Below are 19,203 nucleotides of genomic sequence, written 5' to 3' on the forward strand. Positions count from 1 at the left end.
AACGGCGGGCCCAAAAAGACAAGCTTACCCGAGCTGTAGCCTGTTGTAGCCTGTGGTGCTCTCTTCTCGTCTTGAGCATGTAAGGGCAGTCCCAATGATGTGTTGATGGTAGTTTTTATCGTTATTAATTAACTTGCCAACTAAGCAAATTGGTGATGTGAAAATAGATTTATTAGGGAGAGAGAAGAAAAATTAGAGAAACCGTTTCCTATGGAGGAAACGAAGTCGTCTCTCACACCGATGCGTGAGGAAACTACGTGATCTGCGTTGGGGAGAAACTGGTCGTTTCCATTCAACTCCGTTCGGATCTCCTATTCCAAATTGTGTTGTCGCTCCCGTCGCCAAGGGCCAGCGGCGTGGAACTCTAGCCTGGCAGCACATGCGCCGCCATGGAGCTCCGGCCGCAGCCCAATCTCCCGATCGTGCCGCACGACGCGATGGAGCTTGCTGGCTCGTTGGTCTGTGCATGCTCACGCCATGGACGAGGGCTCGCCGGTCCGCACATGCTCACGCCATGGATGAGGTGCGAGCAGTAGCAACAAACCTCCATTAAGCCACAATGTGAGCGGCTTGGCGGCATTCTGCTGTGCCTCAGCAAAGTAGTAGAAAAGGCTCTGCCGCCTGCTAGCCCGGCAGCCTTGAATGATGAGCAGGCAAACAATCCTTCCTTCCAGGTGACGGAGCTGCTAGCTAGTTATCCGATAGAGACGAAGCTCGTTCGCTATTTGGACGCCGGCAGCAGAGGATGATAGAGTAAGAAAGAGTAAACCAAATGCACAGAGGATCCAAAGATGTGAGAGAGAAATAAAGTGAATGATTGGGAACATTTTTATCTAGACACTAGTACAAAATAATGCAATGGAAAAGATAGTTTCTTGGTACAGTATCCTATGCTATAGAAACTGTCGTGGTTTCTTCCATTGGGACTGTCCTAAGGGCACTCACAATGCAGACTCTATCATAAAGTCTAAAGTTATTTATTATCTTGAACAATGTGGACTTAGAGTCTAAATAAGACTTGGAGTCTTATTTTTTTACCACTTTCTTCAATAAATATGCTGCTACATCAGCAAAATATCATAAATAGTATGTAATTAATTCTCTTGGACTCTGTGATAGAGTCTTGTAAGTGCCCTAATGATTAGATGTGTGATTATGGCGGCTATTTATTTTAGACAGCGGATAGCGACGCTTGGCCGGTAGGTAATGCAAGCAAGCAAAGCCTGGACCCTGCGTGTCAACAGACGTAGCTGTTGCTTAGTCAGAGGAATGACAAGGACCAATTACCAGCATGTTGCTGATCAGCTCATGTTCAGGTAGGGAACACAGAGAGGGTGGCAGTGGCACCAACTATAATGCATGCATGGCTGGGGACGGACTAGCTGAAAGTACAAGCTAAACACGTACTAAAACTTTATCATGAGACAAGAGAAAAGAACCGCTATTTTTTCGCTTGCCACACGGCAATACGATACCTAGGTTCAACGGTGGAGGAAAGCTAAGGACGCAGTACCCGTTTAGATAGCCAAGTGATCCTAACAGCCCCTAGCGATACATCGATCCAATCATGGTTAACAAAAACAGTGGGGTCTTATTTTATTGACTGCTTCGATGCCAGTACATCATTGCTATCACGCTATATATGGGTACACTAGCTTCGAGTTGAACATTGCTGCCAGGTAGGATGGTCAACAGCAACGCTAACCACTCTTGTCCTCGCCCCGATTCTTCGTTGATTAGTCAGGGGAAATGCTTGTTATTGTTATCGTACATGACTTGGGGCAGCGCCGGTCCTGAATGGTGTAACATAGCGATCGGTCAACAGTCCTGCTCACACTTTGTTTAGATGTAGTCGGATTCACATCAATCCAATCCACATGTGTCGACGTGGATTGGAGTAGAACTTGAACTAAATTCCATCTTAATCCACACCAACACACATGGATTGAAGTAAATCCGACAACATCCAAACAAGGTCTTACGTGGCTAAACTGCTACCATGGATCTCTGGGAGACGCGAGCACGAGAGGTGAGAATAAAAATTGAGATAGCAGAACATCAAAGCTACTAGAATTCAAAAAGGGAACAACAAATCTGCTCTTTTATACGAGTTATACGGCAAAGAAACAGACTCATGACAATAATATAGTACGCAATTCATTTCAAATTACAAGATATTTGATTTTTTTTAACACCAAGTTTAACTATTCGTTTTATTCAAAAAATTGTCTAAGATATCATTTCTTTTATCGTGGCCTGGTTTATTAATAAAGGTTCTTCAATAATAACTTAAATTTGATTATGCTTGTGTAAATTTTTTAATAAGACAAGTGGTCAAATTTAGAGTCAAAAAAGTCAAACGTCTTATAATTCAGAATGGAAGGAGTAAAACATATTGCAGACTGACAGAGGATTAGTGGCTTCTCAAACATTCAAATTAAGGCTCCTTGAGTGTTGAATCAAAGCCTTTTAAATTTGAATCGCATTTAGAATAGACATTTTGCTCAAAAGCTTGAACAGGTCCAGACGTTCAGTTGCAAGCACAACTCATAATTTGGCTGCTCAAATTTGTTGAAGCAGTCTGGTAAAGTGGCATACTAGCCATGACAGCATTCTTCAAACACGGGGACTACAAGTGTACAACCCAACATGGCAGGACAGAGTACATCGATCACCAGATCCAAATCATTGTTAAATATTTAAATAGCAGTATTACTCTGAGCAAAACTGGGGACAAAGTTTTGATGACAAGCCGTGAGCTTATCCGGCAATTCCAAAGCCGGAGGTTTATTATTATATTACGCTACAATAGATGGTACACCTGCTGCCCAAATCGACAAGCTTTGCTGACAAGCTGCTGAGCTTTTGCCAGGAAGGATGATGAGCATCGTCCCTTCCATATCATGCAGCTAACCACTCTTGTTCCAATTCTTCCTTGTTTGGTTATGGAACTAGAATGCCTTCTTCTCGTATGAAACCAGCCCATGGATTCCACCTTCAACCTGGGCAGCGCCGGTTCTCACCTGGTAAGGACGACCAATAAATATCAAATCAGTCAGCATGATTCCTGGAACAGATGCTCAGCTTTTGGCTAGTAATTATATGTCTTCAGAAAATAAAGATGGATACAGAACTTTCAAAACAAGCTGTTTTGGAAAAAAAAAAAAGAAGAAGAAGAAGAGGCTTTCTCGATCTAAACAGCAATTAGCAAGAAAGAAACACAGGTGAGGAGCATTCACTATTTCCACAAGCAATAATTCAAACTCCTTGTCCATATCCAACCTAATCTCCAATTGGTACAGCATTTTGACCTTTCTACGATTCATACTAAAGACTATTAAATAATCTACTGAACCTTGGAGCTGGTTCCAAAAATAAACCTACTTGCAAGTAGCAATACAGGTTATATTCAATTGTTTAAACAATCTTTCTGTAAATGAGCAAGATGAATTTCTCCAATATTAGACAATTGATATTAAAATCTAAAACGTGTTGGAAGATAACTTGTGTGCAGCCTGAAAATACCTCTAATCTGAGAGTCTCTGATCGCAAAAGATCATGAGCTGACTGGAGAGAATCTGCACCAAGATCTTGGAATCCTTGCTTAACTGCTTGCATTGTGTAAGGAATGAACCTCAGTACAGAACCTTTGTCAGCTACTGCTCCAACAACGCCTTGGGCGACTTTGAGCTTGAGAGTATCACCAAGGTACCTTGCATCACTCCCTTTTGTCATGGCTTCAAGAGAGCCCATGCCTCTGTATTTTTTGACTCGACGCCCGTCCTAAAAAGTAGCATGTCAAGTGTTATAACTCAAGTATTTTCATGAAAGAGCAGATGAAAGTTTCATGTGTCAGACACAGAATGGACAAAATAATATAGCAGACAAACAACACGAGTCAAACAATTTAAGAAACAACTTATGTGATAAATAAACTACTACAAGTGACACACAAAATGCAGATGGGTTCACACAGATGTTAATCCTAATTATTTTTGAGGGAGTTCATGGTCCTACCAACCACATGCATCACATTACAAAACTCAGGTAAAATAGACACAGGCAGAGGAAGAACTTTTTAGCCATTTTTACAATGGTTATTTTTCAATATTCCTGGTTCAGGCCACATTAACAAGCTTCTAATAGTGGAGTGAACGAGTCATAAAGTGTGGCTTCATCCAAAAACATTTTTGGAGACTGAATGCAGTTATATAATTGCGTAGCTTATATAATATATATGACCCGGAACAATCAACTATAGAGATCTAGGAAGCTAGGCACTAGTCCAAAAGGTCCAAATACAAAAATGTTGAGCTATAAGGTGTATTTTCACTTGATATGCTCCCTCAAATAAACCTGCATAGATAGTTGGTTACTTCATAAGCAGTCAGTGCAGTCTATAACTGGCAAAACGACATGAAACAATAATACATACGCAAATACTGACTACATCCCAATAAATCGACTTCTAAAGTTATCCTAAATCAAACTATTTTAAGTTTGACCGAATTTATGTAGAAGGGTATCTATGACACCAAATAGGTGAACTATGAAAATATATTTTATGATGTATCGAATGACACAATTTCGGTGTCATAAATATTGTTGTTCTTTTCGTTAAATTTGGTCAAAAAGAAAGTTTTAATTAGGATAATTCCAGAAGTTGATCTATTTTGGTACCAAGGGAGTAATTTCAGACTGAAATATCTGATATTCTGGCCGCATGGTTACTCATGCACAATGCAAAGTAGAAGAAATACATCCAAGTGCCATTCAGTCATCATATAGACCACTTTCACTGCACTTTCTTGTTAAATTCTATGCCATGTGATTAGACTGTTAAAGAATTTTTCATGCACAATGCATGTGATATTCAGTACGAATCAAGTCTCACGCTCTACATGGCTGTAGGGACTTTGACAGACATCACCTAAGTCCAAAAGACAAAAAGGCATTCGAACATTCTGTTTACGATAATCATATTAAACGAAAAGAAAAAGCAGAAGTTTAGCCCATTTCAGAACAGAAAAAACATCAATATACATATGGTATACCTTGTACTCATAAGTACCAGGAGCTTCGTGACTGCCGGCTAAAAAGCTGCCCATCATAACAGTGGATGCCCCCAGTGACAGAGCTTTCACGATATGTCCAGAGTTTGAAATTCCACCATCAGCAATAACTGGTACATTGTGATCCTTGGCATAAGATGAAACCTTATACACCGCTGTTGCCTGTTCCACCAACACAAAAAGAACATCAAACACAAGCAGCGGTATTGAAACTATTTTATCTCTACAATATACCATGGGCAGAAAAGCCTTGGGAACCATTCGTAACCACTATCCACCACAAGATAAAAAAAATTAAAGGCTTCTCTATAACAAGATTAGACTACCAAGAATCCATGAGCAAATAAGGAACAACATTTCCATATATGTCAGACTGTACTTAAGGGGGAAATGCACTGTAGCAGGTCTAGACAAATCTAAGACCATGATATCCTAATGATACAGTACTCAACCTGCAAGAATATGAATGGAAGGTGACAGCACCTAATAAAAATTCCCAATGATTTTCAATGTCCTAAACTCCAAACTACTTCATAAAGCTCAAAAGAAAAGTTAAAGGCTCAAAATTAGACCAAGTACCCATCTGTGTCTTCTAAGCATACAGACTACATATCCCCTGCCTAGCTGAGAAAGGCAAAGTCAGTAGATGATCTGATGTCATCAAATCAGAATTGGATGCTTGCACTGAATTTAGCAATGATTTCAGGATGTTTAGCAAAAGGACGGACAAAATTTGTTTCCACCTTGGTCATGGCCATCTAAGATAACTTCATATCATAAGACGGCTCAGAGAGCAACAAAATGAGCGTGTGTGCTGATCCTATCCTACCTAATGGCAGAGGATTCAGGGTAGCCAACAAATTTGACAGCAAGCTAATTGAAGTAAGCTGATGGTGATGCATTATAATACTGAGAAAACAAGAGTTTATGAAGATTTAAGCATATACCTGTCCTCTTCCAACAGCACAAACCTCCTGAGTGGTACAAATTGAGCCAGAACCCATTCCAACACGCAAACCATCTGCACCAGCTTGAATCAAATTCTGGGCCTGTGCAATTGTCACCACATTACCCCCAATCAAATCCACCTCCGGGTACATCTTCTTGGCAAACTTTATCATATCAAGCTGGTAAATGGAGTTCCCCTGTGAACTATCAATCACGATAGCATTTGCCCCCGCCTTAACTAGCTGCTCCAGCCTTCCCTTGTCATCCTCACGGGTCCCAATGGAGGCCGCAACTACAAACTTCCCGTCTGCTCCAAGAGACGGCTTGCCTAGCTTCGGATAGCTCCGGATGCGCTCCACATCCTTGGCGGTGATGAGATCGACAACCTCACCGTCGTCGGATACAAGAGGGGCGTAATCCAGACCCTCATCGGCAAGGAAGGCGGCCGCTTTCTCGAAGTCGAAGGAGGCGGAGGCTAAGCGCGGTGCCGGTCTCATGTACTCATAGACAGAGACAGGGACCTCGCGGGAGGCAGCATCGGCTGCGACAGCGACGCCGACGAGCGTGGAGAGCGAATCTCCGTGCTGAGTAACGAGGGCGTACTCGTTGCCAGCGAAGTCGTTGAGCGTCGGGGCGGAGGACGGGGAGAAGAAGGGCACGGAGGAGACGAAGGGGAGGCGGCGTGACTTGGCGGCGCGGACGATGGCGGCCTGGGCGTGGGGTTCGGTGTTGCAGTGCACGACGGCGGCGGCGCCGAGGGAGGCCATGGCCGCGGCCATGGTGGCCTCGGAGACGGTGTCCATCGGGGACGCGACGCAGGGGATGGAGAGCGGCACGCGGCGGGAGAGGCGCGTGGAGAGGTCGACGGCGTCGGCGGGGAAGCCGATGTACCCCGGCAGGAAGATGACGTCGTCGTAGGTGTAGGAGACGCCCTGCGAGAAGAGCCGCGGCGCCGCGAAGCCGTCGTCGGCGAGGTCGGCCCGGCTCGCCGCCATTGGTTGATTAGGTGGGGGTTTAGGGTTTTTGGCTGCGGCGGCGGCGGAGGTGGCGGCGGGAATGAAGGGAGGCGTGTGAAGACTGAAGAGAGCGTGGCGTGCGCGCTGCTTGTGCTCGTTGCTCTCGATAGGGATTTGTTTGGCGGGTAGCAACGCGCATGATGACTCGATGACAGGTGGGCCCGCACTGTCCAGGCGGCGACCCGAATCGTGATTCTGGGCCGGGAGCCCGGGACGACGACAGAGGCACAGAGCCCACCAATCTGAGAATGCCCCACAGAAAAAAAAAAGATGATAATATGAATATGAATACTGTATGAGTATGAGTGATATAATTTGAGGGAATCATATGCTTCCATTGTCTCCGGCCACCATTTCGGTCAGATGTCAAAAGTAGGAACAATCCTGTTTCTCTTTGTATTTGGTCTTAACTTGAACGGTCAGTTTGGGACCTCGAATTTGGCCCAACTGTTCACAAAAGCTGAGGACGTTTTTATGCACTTTAATTCGATGTAGAAAACGGAGATTCAGAGTGGAATGTTGCTTGTGGTTATGTAAGTAAAGGATGTTATAGAACATCTTGGGCACCTATGCTTTCAACCTGGTGCTCACTTCCTTTTTGTGTTCAGCAATGCCACCGTGCTAGAAAAATTTAAATGTACTCCATACCTTTGAAATTATTATAGATCACATTATTAGGCGTTTTGATCAAGTTTACAGAATAATACCTTTGAAATTTTAAAATGTACTACATATCTTTATTATTAATTCAAATATCTTTATTTTGATAAACTTTATGGAATAACACTTTTACTGTTCTAAATTATAAGGCGTTTTGATTTTTTCTGAATACATGTCTAATTATATATTAAGAAATTTTATTTCATAACTAATGTACTTATTCGATAGAATTAATGCTAATAATTTATTTAAAATTAAATTTGTTTGATTTGCGGGAAGTAAGGACCGCATTCTTTTTTTTTGGGGGGGGGGGGATAAAGGAGTGTAGAGTATTGTTCCCCTCGACCAATGGCGGAGCCAGGAATTATGCATAAGAGGGTCCAACAAAAAAGATTAATTTGTCAAAACTGAGCATAACTAGTGACTGTTAACTCAATTTCATCAACTTGATATAGGTGCTCACATTTTCTATATGTATCTAGGATCAAAAGTGTTATTCTTTCGGTGGTAGGCAATAAACTCTTAACAATAAGATGTTTTGAGATGATTTTGTAAACCTTAAGATCCGCGTCTCAGTTTTTTTAAGGTGTTTCATAGTATTATCTAGTTATATTTTATACTTTATACATCATAATTATAAATTATTCTAAGTATCTTGGAGGGTCAAAGTATCTCAAGTTTAACCAAAACTATAGAAAGAATTGTAAAGATTTATGTCATCAAATAGATATACTGTGAAAATATAATTAATAATAAATATTATTATATAAATTTGGTCAAATTTACAATGTTTTGACTTTTTAAAATTCTTGAAATTACTTATAATTTAGAATGGAGGGAGTACGATTCTATTATTTCAATTATTTCAAGGATATATGGCAAAAATTATTATATTTCTATTTTAACATAAATAAAAATCTTAAATTTATACTAGTAAACAAATTTATTGACACATGTTGGGGGGGCATGGCCCCTGCGAGCCCCCCTTGGCTCTGCCACTGCCCTCAACTTATAAATCATTTTAATGTTATTCTGAGGTAACTTTTTCATTAATTTGTCCAAGTTTTTTAAAAAGTAGCTCATAGTTCTTTTTTTTAAAAGAAAAACAAATTAACTTTTTTCTCTTACTTTGTCCAAGTTGTAAACAAGTTTACATATACGAGTTAAAAATACACTTTCAAAATACATTTCATACATAACTTAACTAAACTAATTTGATATTATAATATTACAACAGTTTGACTTATCCAAAATTTAAAAATTACACCTTTTTAACGGAGGGAGTACGTAATAGGAAGTTGGTACTTCCCGTGTCTCTCCCGATACTACCCATTCTTGATACGCAAGGATAATGACGAGAATGACCATTTCGTCCACGCGTGAAATGCTGACTCCACAAGTTCAAACTCGTATCTGTCACACAGTCGAATTTGCCCTCTTTTTAGGCCTTGTTTACTTTCATCCAAAAATTTAAAATTTTTCAAGATTTTTCGTTACATCGAATCTTTAGGTACATGCATAAAGTATTAAATATAGATGAAAATAAAAACTAATTGCACAGTTTGGTCGGAATTGATAAGATGAATCTTATGAGCCTAGTTAGTCTATGGTTGACAAATAATTATTATAAACAAACGAAAGTGCTACAATATCACGAAATTTATTCGAGACTAAACACGGCCCCCTTCCTCTTTCAAATCAAAAGAGCCCAATGTCATCACGGCACCACTGAAGGACCCACCAGCCCAGTCAGAGCCAGCGGGCCAGACGCATCACGGCCGCGCATCGCAACGCCGCCCAGCCCCACCTCCCCGCCCACGGCCCAGACTCGCCGTCCACTGGCCCCACAACCCCACGCGGGCCCCTGCGAAAGCGACCGTCTCACCGACATACCGACCCCACACAACATTACCCCACATGTCATTCTCTCCCTGGACCCACGAAGCCGTGTACGCCACACACGCCCACAGCCACGCACACCCACACGAAGCGGCGCGTCCGCGTATATGAACGCGCATCTCTCCGGAGAATTTCGCCCCACCACCCAAAACCCGAAGCAGCCCGCATATATAAAAAAGGAAAAAAATAATAAGAAAAAGAAAACCCCCGCAGCCAGCAACCGAAGAGAGGAGGAGGGGGGGTCTCTTCTCCAGTTCTCCTTTGCTTGCGCCTCCCGTCTGCGTGCGTGCGATCGACGCAGAGGCGGGCGCGGGCGCTCGCACCACCCCGATCCGATGGCCTTCATGCGCTCCCACGTGAGTACCCCGCTCCATCCTCTCGTCGATCCGCTCATGGTCTGTGGCGATTCGTGCGCGCTGTGGTGTAGATCCGTGTGGCGTGTGGGAACTGGGTCGGTTCCGCCTCCGTGCGATCTGGGTGCAGTAGTTCGTGGAGGGCTGCCCGGGCTAGATCTCCTTGGGGGAGGGATTGATTTGGCCTTACCGACTGTTCATCAGGATGTTCATTTGTTTGTGACTGCAATTATGTGTATAGCTTCGTCGCCTATATCTACACATGTTTATTTGTAAAATAAAATCAAGTAGATATGTACAGTAAGTCGCTAGCAGATATTCAGACCCTGAGTTTGAGAATCCGTGCTGGAAAATGGCTTTAGCTGTGAAACTGGGGGTCGGTGTGAAATTGGAGTTGAGCTGTAAAAGCGGAAGTGATGAGTACATAGTCAAGACTGCACACTATTTTTTTTTTTTTGTTATGAGTTGGGAATGTTCTTCATTCCTGCAAGGCAAGAAAACTTAGTTCGTCCCCGGATGTAATACTGCCAGTCTTGATAGTTCTATGATTAACATGTGCTGTAATTGGCACAGTTTTTCTTTTCAAATCAGCCAAATCAATGTGTGGCTACTTTGTAATAAGTTCTTTAAAATGTGTTATGCTTGCTTGCGTAGAGATTTTTGATTCCCTGGAGGGATGGACATGGTAGGTATAGTCATATTCCTGCTTCCACTAAGTGGAGATATTTGGACTATGCCTCTTACACTGGACTGGACAATTTGTTTGATATCGTAGTCCTAGGTGCCTTTTGCATTATTGTGGGGACGGTGAACTGCTTCTCACACAGTTGGCCATCTAGATTGGATGCAATTGATTGAATTAAGCTTAGCATAGATGATTGAGATTCTGTTAGGCGCTGGGTCTAGTCTAATCCTGTCTATCCTTGTGCAATCACCGAACTATTCACTGTGCAAGTGATTTTACATGTTATGAAGCATGGTTCCAGTTTTCAATCCTGGATAGGGAGTATCTGGAGGGATTTTTTGTATGTCCGTGTAATTTTGATGAGGCAAGCTTGCTGGATAAAAAAAATTGTATCGTTTCCTGTATGTGGAAGGTTGTAACTTTTATGATATCATGCCTACATAACTGCAATTCATACATTGGATGATCGGGATGTTGTTAATCTTCTAGTTACTACTTATAACCTCTCTATATATCCGCCTGTTCGAAATTGAACAGTTCATCTTGTATTTCAGTTTTTTAGCCTTGATTTTCTTTTAACGTCTGCACAATTCTCTGCAGTCAAATGCATCTTCCGGCATGGGAGTTGCTCCTAACATTAGGGAGACATTTGTCGAGCTCCAAATGAAGAAGGCATACCGATATGTCATCTTCAAAATCGAAGAGAAGCAGAAGCAGGTGGTTGTGGAGAAGACAGGGGCTACTACTGAAAGCTATGATGACTTTTTGGCCTCTCTCCCAGAGAATGACTGCCGATATGCTCTCTATGATTTTGATTTTGTTACTGGGGAGAACGTGCAGAAAAGCAAGATTTTCTTCATTGCCTGGTGAGATTCAAAATCATGTATGCATGCATCTTTATTTTGTTTCATTCATGTTTAGCAGTTGCATTAAGCTGTAGTGCCAATGCCAAGAAACTAAACTAGATCCATAGAGGTAGCTCATTTTAGGATTCTATGTACTTACACAAAAAAAAAACTTGGATGCTTCAAATGCACCAAACAAGTCAGCACAGTAAACTTAACATGCTAACTATTTCAAGTACATCCTTACTCTTTTGAAATGCTATTAACTCTGTACTGAACTACAGGTTGGATTAGACTTTGTGCTGTGATCTCGCTATGATATCTCTCACCACCTCTAGTTTATATATACTGTTTGCTGTTAAGTGTTAAACCCATACTACACTAGTTAGCAATTTAGTCGGTCAGACCAAAAGGAATAACAATGGATGTGGTGCAACAGTTAGGAATATTCTTGGCAATAATTGTTCATCTTTTATGTAGATTCTGAGGTTGACTTTTTTGGACTGTACTATATGTATCCTTATGATGTCTTCTATTCTTTCATGTTCAACGTAGCCACTCTGGCCTTCCTGCTGATTTCCCTTCACCAAACATTTTGCCTAACCCGCTATTATTCCAGGTCCCCATCGACATCCCGCATCCGTGCTAAGATGCTGTACTCCACCTCAAAGGACCGCATCAAGCACGAGCTCGACGGGTTCCACTACGAGATCCAGGCGACCGACCCGACAGAGGTGGACATTGAGGTTCTCCGGGAGCGGGCTCACTGAAGCTGGTTCGCCTTTGAAGGGACCTGTGGAGGGCCGTGAACCTTCGGTCAGATGCAAACTCTATTATGAAATGATGAAGCTCCCACCGTGGTATTTGTTAATAAGTTCCTGTAAGCATATCATTTAGTCGCGATGCATGACTCTAGCTGGTGAAGCGTTATTGAAAGCTGTATCGGTATGAGGTTTGGTTGTCGATACTGTAAACGAAGCAAGATTTGCAAACTTGTTATATTGTGGTATTGATTATACTGGATTACTGGCTGTGGCCTGTGGGTTGTTGAGAATGGCAGTTTATGGTTGGTCTGGTGCCTGGACGTGGTTGTGGGTTGTTCGAGATTGCTTCGGTTGGTCTGGTGTCTGGCCCCCGGTTGGTCTGATTGTCTGTATCTGTTTGATATATACTTGTGCTAATGAAACCTGGTTCCAAGTTTCTGACCGTAATTACCCGTTGCTGGCGAATGCTATTCTGTTGCTGGAGATTGGGGTCAAGACTGGGGGCAGCTTTGTCCGTAGTTGTCGTGTTGGCAAACTCGTTATTAGGTTCTCACAGCATGCCTGCGGTTTTGCATGTGCAAATAGTTCTCGTAGCCTGTTACTCGGGTAGTCTGGCAGCGTTTTACCCCAGATCAGGACTCGGTCTGCTGATACTCTGCAAAATGCTCGAAATCGGCCGCCAGGCAAAGCTGCCTAGTGCCATATTGCGCAGCGCAACCAAACAGCCCCTGTCGATGTGCCGCCGCTCAACCAACCCAGCCACAGCGGGCAGCAGGTGCTCAGCCATTCCAACCGCTGCTAAGTGGTAACCCATGCCATTAACATTTAACCCAGAGGTGATGATGGTGATCAGACATCAGAGGTGGGGGATAGGCGTTAGCGTTACCAACAGAGGCTGGGGAACAAGAGCTCAGGTACGATGAACGAATCAAAAAAAAAAAAATGACGATGGTTTTTGTGTCACTGTCATGGCCATAGCTGGAGTATCCTTTTTCCAGAGAATGACGCGACAAATAAATGCATTCTGTCAGGATGATTGTGGACTGTGGTTTGGTTCATCTAATCTAATGGCGATGGCTATGCTGAACACTGATATGCTATGGCTTTTCCTGCGGCAGATCCACTTGTCATGACCATAATATCCAACTCGTTGTTCGGCTACTATTCTACTGTAGTAGATCTTGAAGTGGTAGGATGGGGATTTATAATTGGTATCCCTCCTGTGACAGTACTGCTGGTACTTTTATTTAATCTAAGAAAAGGGAAGACAAAAAAAATGATTCTTGAGCTCTTCGATCATATGCTCAAATTCGAGGTTCAGTTCAATGGCCCCCTTCAGTTCTTTGCTCCAAGAACTTTGAAGAACAAATTAAAGGAACAACGCAAAGCTTCTGATTAACGTTTGCGACAAAACGCGTGCATGACAGATGTATGTGCAGCACTAGTGCACTACACTAATCGTCCAAAGCACTAGGAACTATGCTGATAGCACGATAGTACAAAGTACAATATATTTCCTCTATCTCTAGCTCAAAATACGTACGTACGATCGATGTGCTAGCAGTAAAATCTTGAAAAAAAAAGATACTACAACACACCACAAGGTTAATTACACTGATCGATGACTAGGATATAGCTAGCTAGCAAAGATGATACAAAAGCTGACTGAGAACTTCTGAACACCCTAAACCTCACACTCTCACTCTCTCTGACTGCTACATCAGCTTGAGGAAAAGGAGGCATGAGATCGTCACCTTCTTCCTCCGCTTTCTGCTTCTAATGAGCTGAACAATCGTGTGGAAGCATCTGATGTCACAGGGGATCCTGAGCACGCCCTTCTGATCATGCCCAAACTCCATGGCCGCGAGCTCCAGCAGCCCGGTGAAGTAGGGGTGCTGAAGAACCTTCCTGTGCACCAGAACCCTCTTCAGCCCCTCCTCCCCCTCACCGACGAGCACCGGGATGTGCCCTCGCTGCACTGACACACTCTTCCCCATCCTCCTCTAAACTGGTTTGCTAAAAGCCCAGGGGTTATTCTGAGCCCTCTTGTGTGTTTATATAATGAATGAGTGCTTGCTGGTGATGGCGGACGACTTTCAAATGTTTTCAGTGGATAAGATATCGTTTATGCATTTGCTTATGTCTGGTCTTGTTTGACTTCCTCTTGAGTAACCTGTGTCTGTTTCCTTCATGGCAGTAGAATCTAACAGTAGAAACTGCCAATGGTGTCAGGACTAATAATTACTGATGGTGCAACGGTGAAAAATAAAGGCAGAATAATTACCTCCTAGAGGCATTATGTTCTAATCTGAAACTACGTGTTCAGTATGTCAGGTTCAGGCCATTTTGCATGGACATCTCAATAATTCACATTGTACACCCATCGCCAATGTCATGATAAGAACATTTCACCCCGAAGAGTCGAACTAATGTGATGTTTTTCATATGAATAAAGTTCACTTAATAATCAGATTTGTTTGTAGAGTGTGGAGCTGAGTATGTCAACTCTTGTATCTGTATGGATTTTCCATCTTGAGAAAAGGTACTGTACGGATTTCAGAATGATTCAACTGTAACCCGCCTCCATCAAGTCAAAGGGAAATCAGTGTAAAAAAAAGGGGAATTTTTTTTTGAGTGAATCGGAAAAAAAGAAATTCTTTTCCAAGTGTACAAAATTGCTAGGATTCAAGAGTGATGTGTGTCATATCATATTTAAGATAAATTATATACCCAAGCATACAAGTCCTTAGTATATGTGCTCCACGTCTGAAAACATTGTTCCGCTATATAGGTTTTATAGACTAATTCAACAATGCGATTGCCAATTTTGACTAAACTGAATGGCTTTCCAGCAGACATTTAAATATACCATTTTGAGATCATTTTAATCTCCTTACTCATCATGCATTAGACTCTAAGATAATAATTCACAAGTTGTTTGACGAATACATTTTGAAAAGAAAAAATATTTATGAATTCACAGTGTTTATGCCCCATTTTCAGATACGCATGTAGTTGTCTTAATGACTCTAGTGGTCCATCTAATGCCAATATGTATCTTTCATAAGCGTTTCAGCCATTTCTATATTACCAATATCAACATCCGAGCGTCAATCATATCTGCTTTTAACCTCTTTCTTGTGGCGCGGTAGATGAGACTTTTAATTAGGGTGATGGTTCCCTTCTATATAAGTTATACTACCAGGTAGGCATTGTCTAAGAACTGATGACCCCCATTTGGACTATGTCAAATATCAACTGAGTTGCACACCGTCTTTGCCAAATGTTACCTAGCCTTCCAATGGCATCATTGAATATAAAATTTGCCAAATTGACCAAGATATATTTTACTTTATTATATCTAGTACAACTTTGGGGAAGAAGACTTTCTTCCAAGTTTTTGAGTTAATCGTACTACTAACGAATTACTGGTCATTTAGGATAGAGAACAAGTAAAAGAAACGACAACTTCTACCTTAGCTCATCAGTATAAGCCTGAGAAGTTCTACAAGTGGAACTCTCATGCTTGATGACCAGACTAACATGCATGAAGTCTCCAAAGACCCACAATTGTTTTTTTTTGTTTTGTCAAGATCTTTTGTTCCGTTTTATATGGAAAACCATATTATTTGAGTCCATTAACCACAAGCAACCGACATCCTTGGCTCACTTGTTTCTAAAACTAGAAGGATTCTCTGCGCGTTGCCGCGGATATATGAAGAAAAATATAAATAAGTTAGAATATATATTGACTAGTTGAACAACTTGTACGTTGAGATAAATAGGTGATTTGTTGATATGGGTATTACAATTACATGAGCTAGTGGTTTTTAATAGTGTATGATAGTTGATTGCCTAGTTGACCTTGCATGTTGAGAGAAATAGGTAGTGGAGTGTAATAGTGGATTGCTTAGTTGAATAACTTGCATGCTGAGAGAAATAAGTAATAGAGTTTTACTTTATAAGAGTATAAGATAGAGGGTCATTAAGCACAAAAGTCCAAGTGACTAGATGGATATCTTTATGTGGACAGAGACTAGGGAATACATCCTTGTCTAGAGCAAAACTACATAAATCTTCCTGACTGGGCCTTTGAATTTAGACTTCGAATACGGGACTGTTTGGTTCTCTTTGCTAAATTATAGTCAAGCTAAACGTAGCTAAATTTTCGAACACACTGACTAAAAAGGAGCTAAAATAGTTTAGTCCCACTAGTCACCTAAAAGTAGTTAAAATAGTTTTAGCTGCTTAAAATTTAGTAAAAGAAATCAAACAAGTCTTAAATGTCACTTAGGCTAGTATTTTGGATGGTGGACAGGTGGATTACATGACACAATATATATACTACAAAAAGTTGCAGATTGATAAAGTAGCTATCGAACTAGTTTGGCAAACCTCCGCTGTCCTGGTGTAGTAGAATCGTATAGGAGTGTTTGTATGAGCTGTGCTTAAGCACAAAAAACTGCTGTGGCAAACGGACACCGTCGCTTTTGTACGCTGGAAACAATGAAGCGATTTTATAAGGCAAAAACGAAGGGTCTAGAAGTCTAGAAGATGAATCACGAAGGAATCAGGGCCGCTACCTGCTAGCTCAATACGCGTCTACATCGATCGTGGAGTCCCTTTCGAAAAGAGGTTCCAATTTCTTGATTGGACTGAACGAAGGAGGCAAATGTATGAGTTCTTTGCTGTCACCTTGAGACGGAAGGAGGAGAGAGGCAGACAGAGCGACGAGCCGATAAAGCTTTCCGTCCATGAGAATCTTACCTGTTCCTCCACCAGTGAATCAATTTTTATAAGTTTATTAATCAGATCTATAAAAAACTACTCATATCTGATATACAATTTAAAAACAATTAAATTAACTATAATATATATATTTTCTATAATAAATTTATTTAAAATATATAAATGTGTTTCTGTGAGATGAAAAGAATACTATTATTCTAGTATTCACTTTGGGGAACTTGGAGCATGTACAAAAATGTTAGATATTTTTTTGATGATGTATGGACTTGTTTGGTTATGAGTCAGGCAAATTTGTCTGGATCAGACGTTCGATTTTTGGACGTATAAGATTAGGGTTATACCCTGTGTAAGGGTAACCAAATGTCCCCTCAAAACATGACCTAAACAAAGAGAACTCTGAACTGTGCTTCGGCCACATAGCTCAAGTCCGCATCGAATATTTGGACCATGTCCTATTTGATTTTCTTTTGTCACTTTGAGTGGCAGATTTAGGAACAACAGGTTATCTTTTATCTCTACTAGTTTCTCCTCCCAAGATTTTATCTTAGGCAAGCTTTTAGTAATGTCTCCATGCTTTGAGTAGGCCTGCAGATGAAACATTTTGCTGTTGAACAATATTTTCTATGTCTTTAAAAGCTTTAATTCTTAGAATTATCTTAAATTAAAATTTTTAAACTTTAATTGATTTTTTTTTAAAAAAAATTACTAAGATTTATATTACAAAATTAGTACTTTTAAATTTATTATAGAATATATTTATAACATACTCATTACCCACGTGTGGAACATAAAGTACAGCACGGGGCATTCGTCACTCGACCGTTGCCTCCGCTCCAGCCCAGGCTGCAGCCCACCAACGGTCACCCGCCGCTACGCTGCCATGCCAGACAAGCCACACTCCACAAGCTGTCAAGCTTCTTCTCTTCCAGCTACAGCCCGGCCGCCTCCTTCCCTACGATTCTCCTGCAGCTTCCATTGTCTCCGCCGCCTATTTAACTCACCCCCGCCTCATCTCCCCTCCCAAGTCCCAAAGCAGCAAAGCTTCAAAGCATCTCTTCTCCTTTTTGCTTCTCACGCTCCACCTCCACATCCTCCCCTGCGACTTCTTCAGGCAGTAGTCAGACGAGAAGAGAGGAGGACATGGGGTTCGTGCTGGTGGTCTCCCTGCCTTTCATCTTCCTCTCCATCCTGCTTGGCTTCGGCTGCTACTTCCTCGGCAAGCACAGGGGCCGGGAGGAGATGCGGACCGGCGTCGGCGCGCAGATCTACGGCACGCCGCTGCCGCCGCCGGGCGTCGTCGGAGTCTCCTCGCCGCCGCCTGGGGCTGAGCCGTTCCACGCCAAGAAACAGGGGCCCGAGGCCGTCTGACTGAGATTCAGACTCTCCCATTCATTCTAGCTACTGCATACATGTTTCTTGGTGGCGATGTTGGATTTATTCTTTCTTCTTTATTAATTTCGTCCAGGCCGTGTGAGGGTGTAAATTGAGAGTGAATCCGTGCTTGTGTCTAAAGATTGTTCATTGTTATGAGGGCGAGGAGTGACGGTTTGTGGATGTTGTGAACTTGTGATATGATTGCAATCACAGTTTATATCTGTAAGCAAGCGAAAACCAAATGCAATGCAGTGGCATGTCTTGTATTCCTCACTGTCCTGACTCTTGCAGCTGCACGCTGTATGTGTTTTTGAAGATCGCAGTTAGTTAATGTTGAGCATCTCCATAAGATCTCCTATATCACATCTCCTATAAATTATCTTAGAGAATCAATGTTATTTTTATTATGAATTGTTTTACAGAGTCAATGCAGAGAAATCTCCAATACATTGCAGTTAGTTATTGCTGATCATCTCCTATAAATTGTTTTAGAGATCACTTTAAAATCAAATTAGGATATAAGAGAGCAATACCATAGCAGATTATCTAAAACTTCTTCTTCTATATTTCTTTAGGGATGCGGATGTTGTGATATGATTGCATATATCTCTGTAAGCAAGCGAAAACCAAATGCAATGCATTGGAATGTCTTGTGTTCCTCACTGTCCTGACTCCTGCAGGCTGTATATGTGTTTCCAGATTGAAATCAACTAATGCCCAGCATCTCCACCAGATCTCTTATATTGTATCTTATAAGTTGTTTTAGAGATTACAATAAAAACAATGTAGGATATAAGGAGAGAAATGTCATACCAGATTTTCTAGAACTTATCTTTTA

General features: G+C 41.8%; 3 protein-coding genes across 3 annotated transcripts; 2 read left to right on the forward strand and 1 right to left on the reverse strand.

The window, feature by feature from the left end:
- LOC8084158 (inosine-5'-monophosphate dehydrogenase) lies at positions 2,554-7,124 on the reverse strand. Its single transcript, XM_002466312.2, has 4 exons — positions 6,020-7,124; positions 5,055-5,234; positions 3,526-3,783; positions 2,554-3,023 (listed from the first exon to the last, which is right to left on the reverse strand). Exons 1-4 carry the CDS (start codon positions 7,013-7,015, stop codon positions 2,952-2,954), a joined length of 1,506 nt encoding a protein of 501 aa, XP_002466357.1. The 5' UTR covers positions 7,016-7,124; the 3' UTR covers positions 2,554-2,951.
- LOC8084159 (actin-depolymerizing factor 2) lies at positions 9,726-12,562 on the forward strand. The gene is made up of 3 exons (XM_002463751.2): positions 9,726-9,951; positions 11,234-11,499; positions 12,098-12,562. Exons 1-3 carry the CDS (start codon positions 9,931-9,933, stop codon positions 12,246-12,248), a joined length of 438 nt encoding a protein of 145 aa, XP_002463796.1. The 5' UTR covers positions 9,726-9,930; the 3' UTR covers positions 12,249-12,562.
- On the forward strand, positions 17,919-18,638 carry LOC8084160. Its single transcript, XM_021451257.1, has one exon. It carries the CDS (start codon positions 18,132-18,134, stop codon positions 18,357-18,359), a length of 228 nt encoding a protein of 75 aa, XP_021306932.1. The 5' UTR covers positions 17,919-18,131; the 3' UTR covers positions 18,360-18,638.

This window comes from Sorghum bicolor, chromosome 1, assembly GCF_000003195.3.
Source record: "Sorghum bicolor cultivar BTx623 chromosome 1, Sorghum_bicolor_NCBIv3, whole genome shotgun sequence".
Taxonomy (NCBI): domain Eukaryota; kingdom Viridiplantae; phylum Streptophyta; class Magnoliopsida; order Poales; family Poaceae; genus Sorghum; species Sorghum bicolor.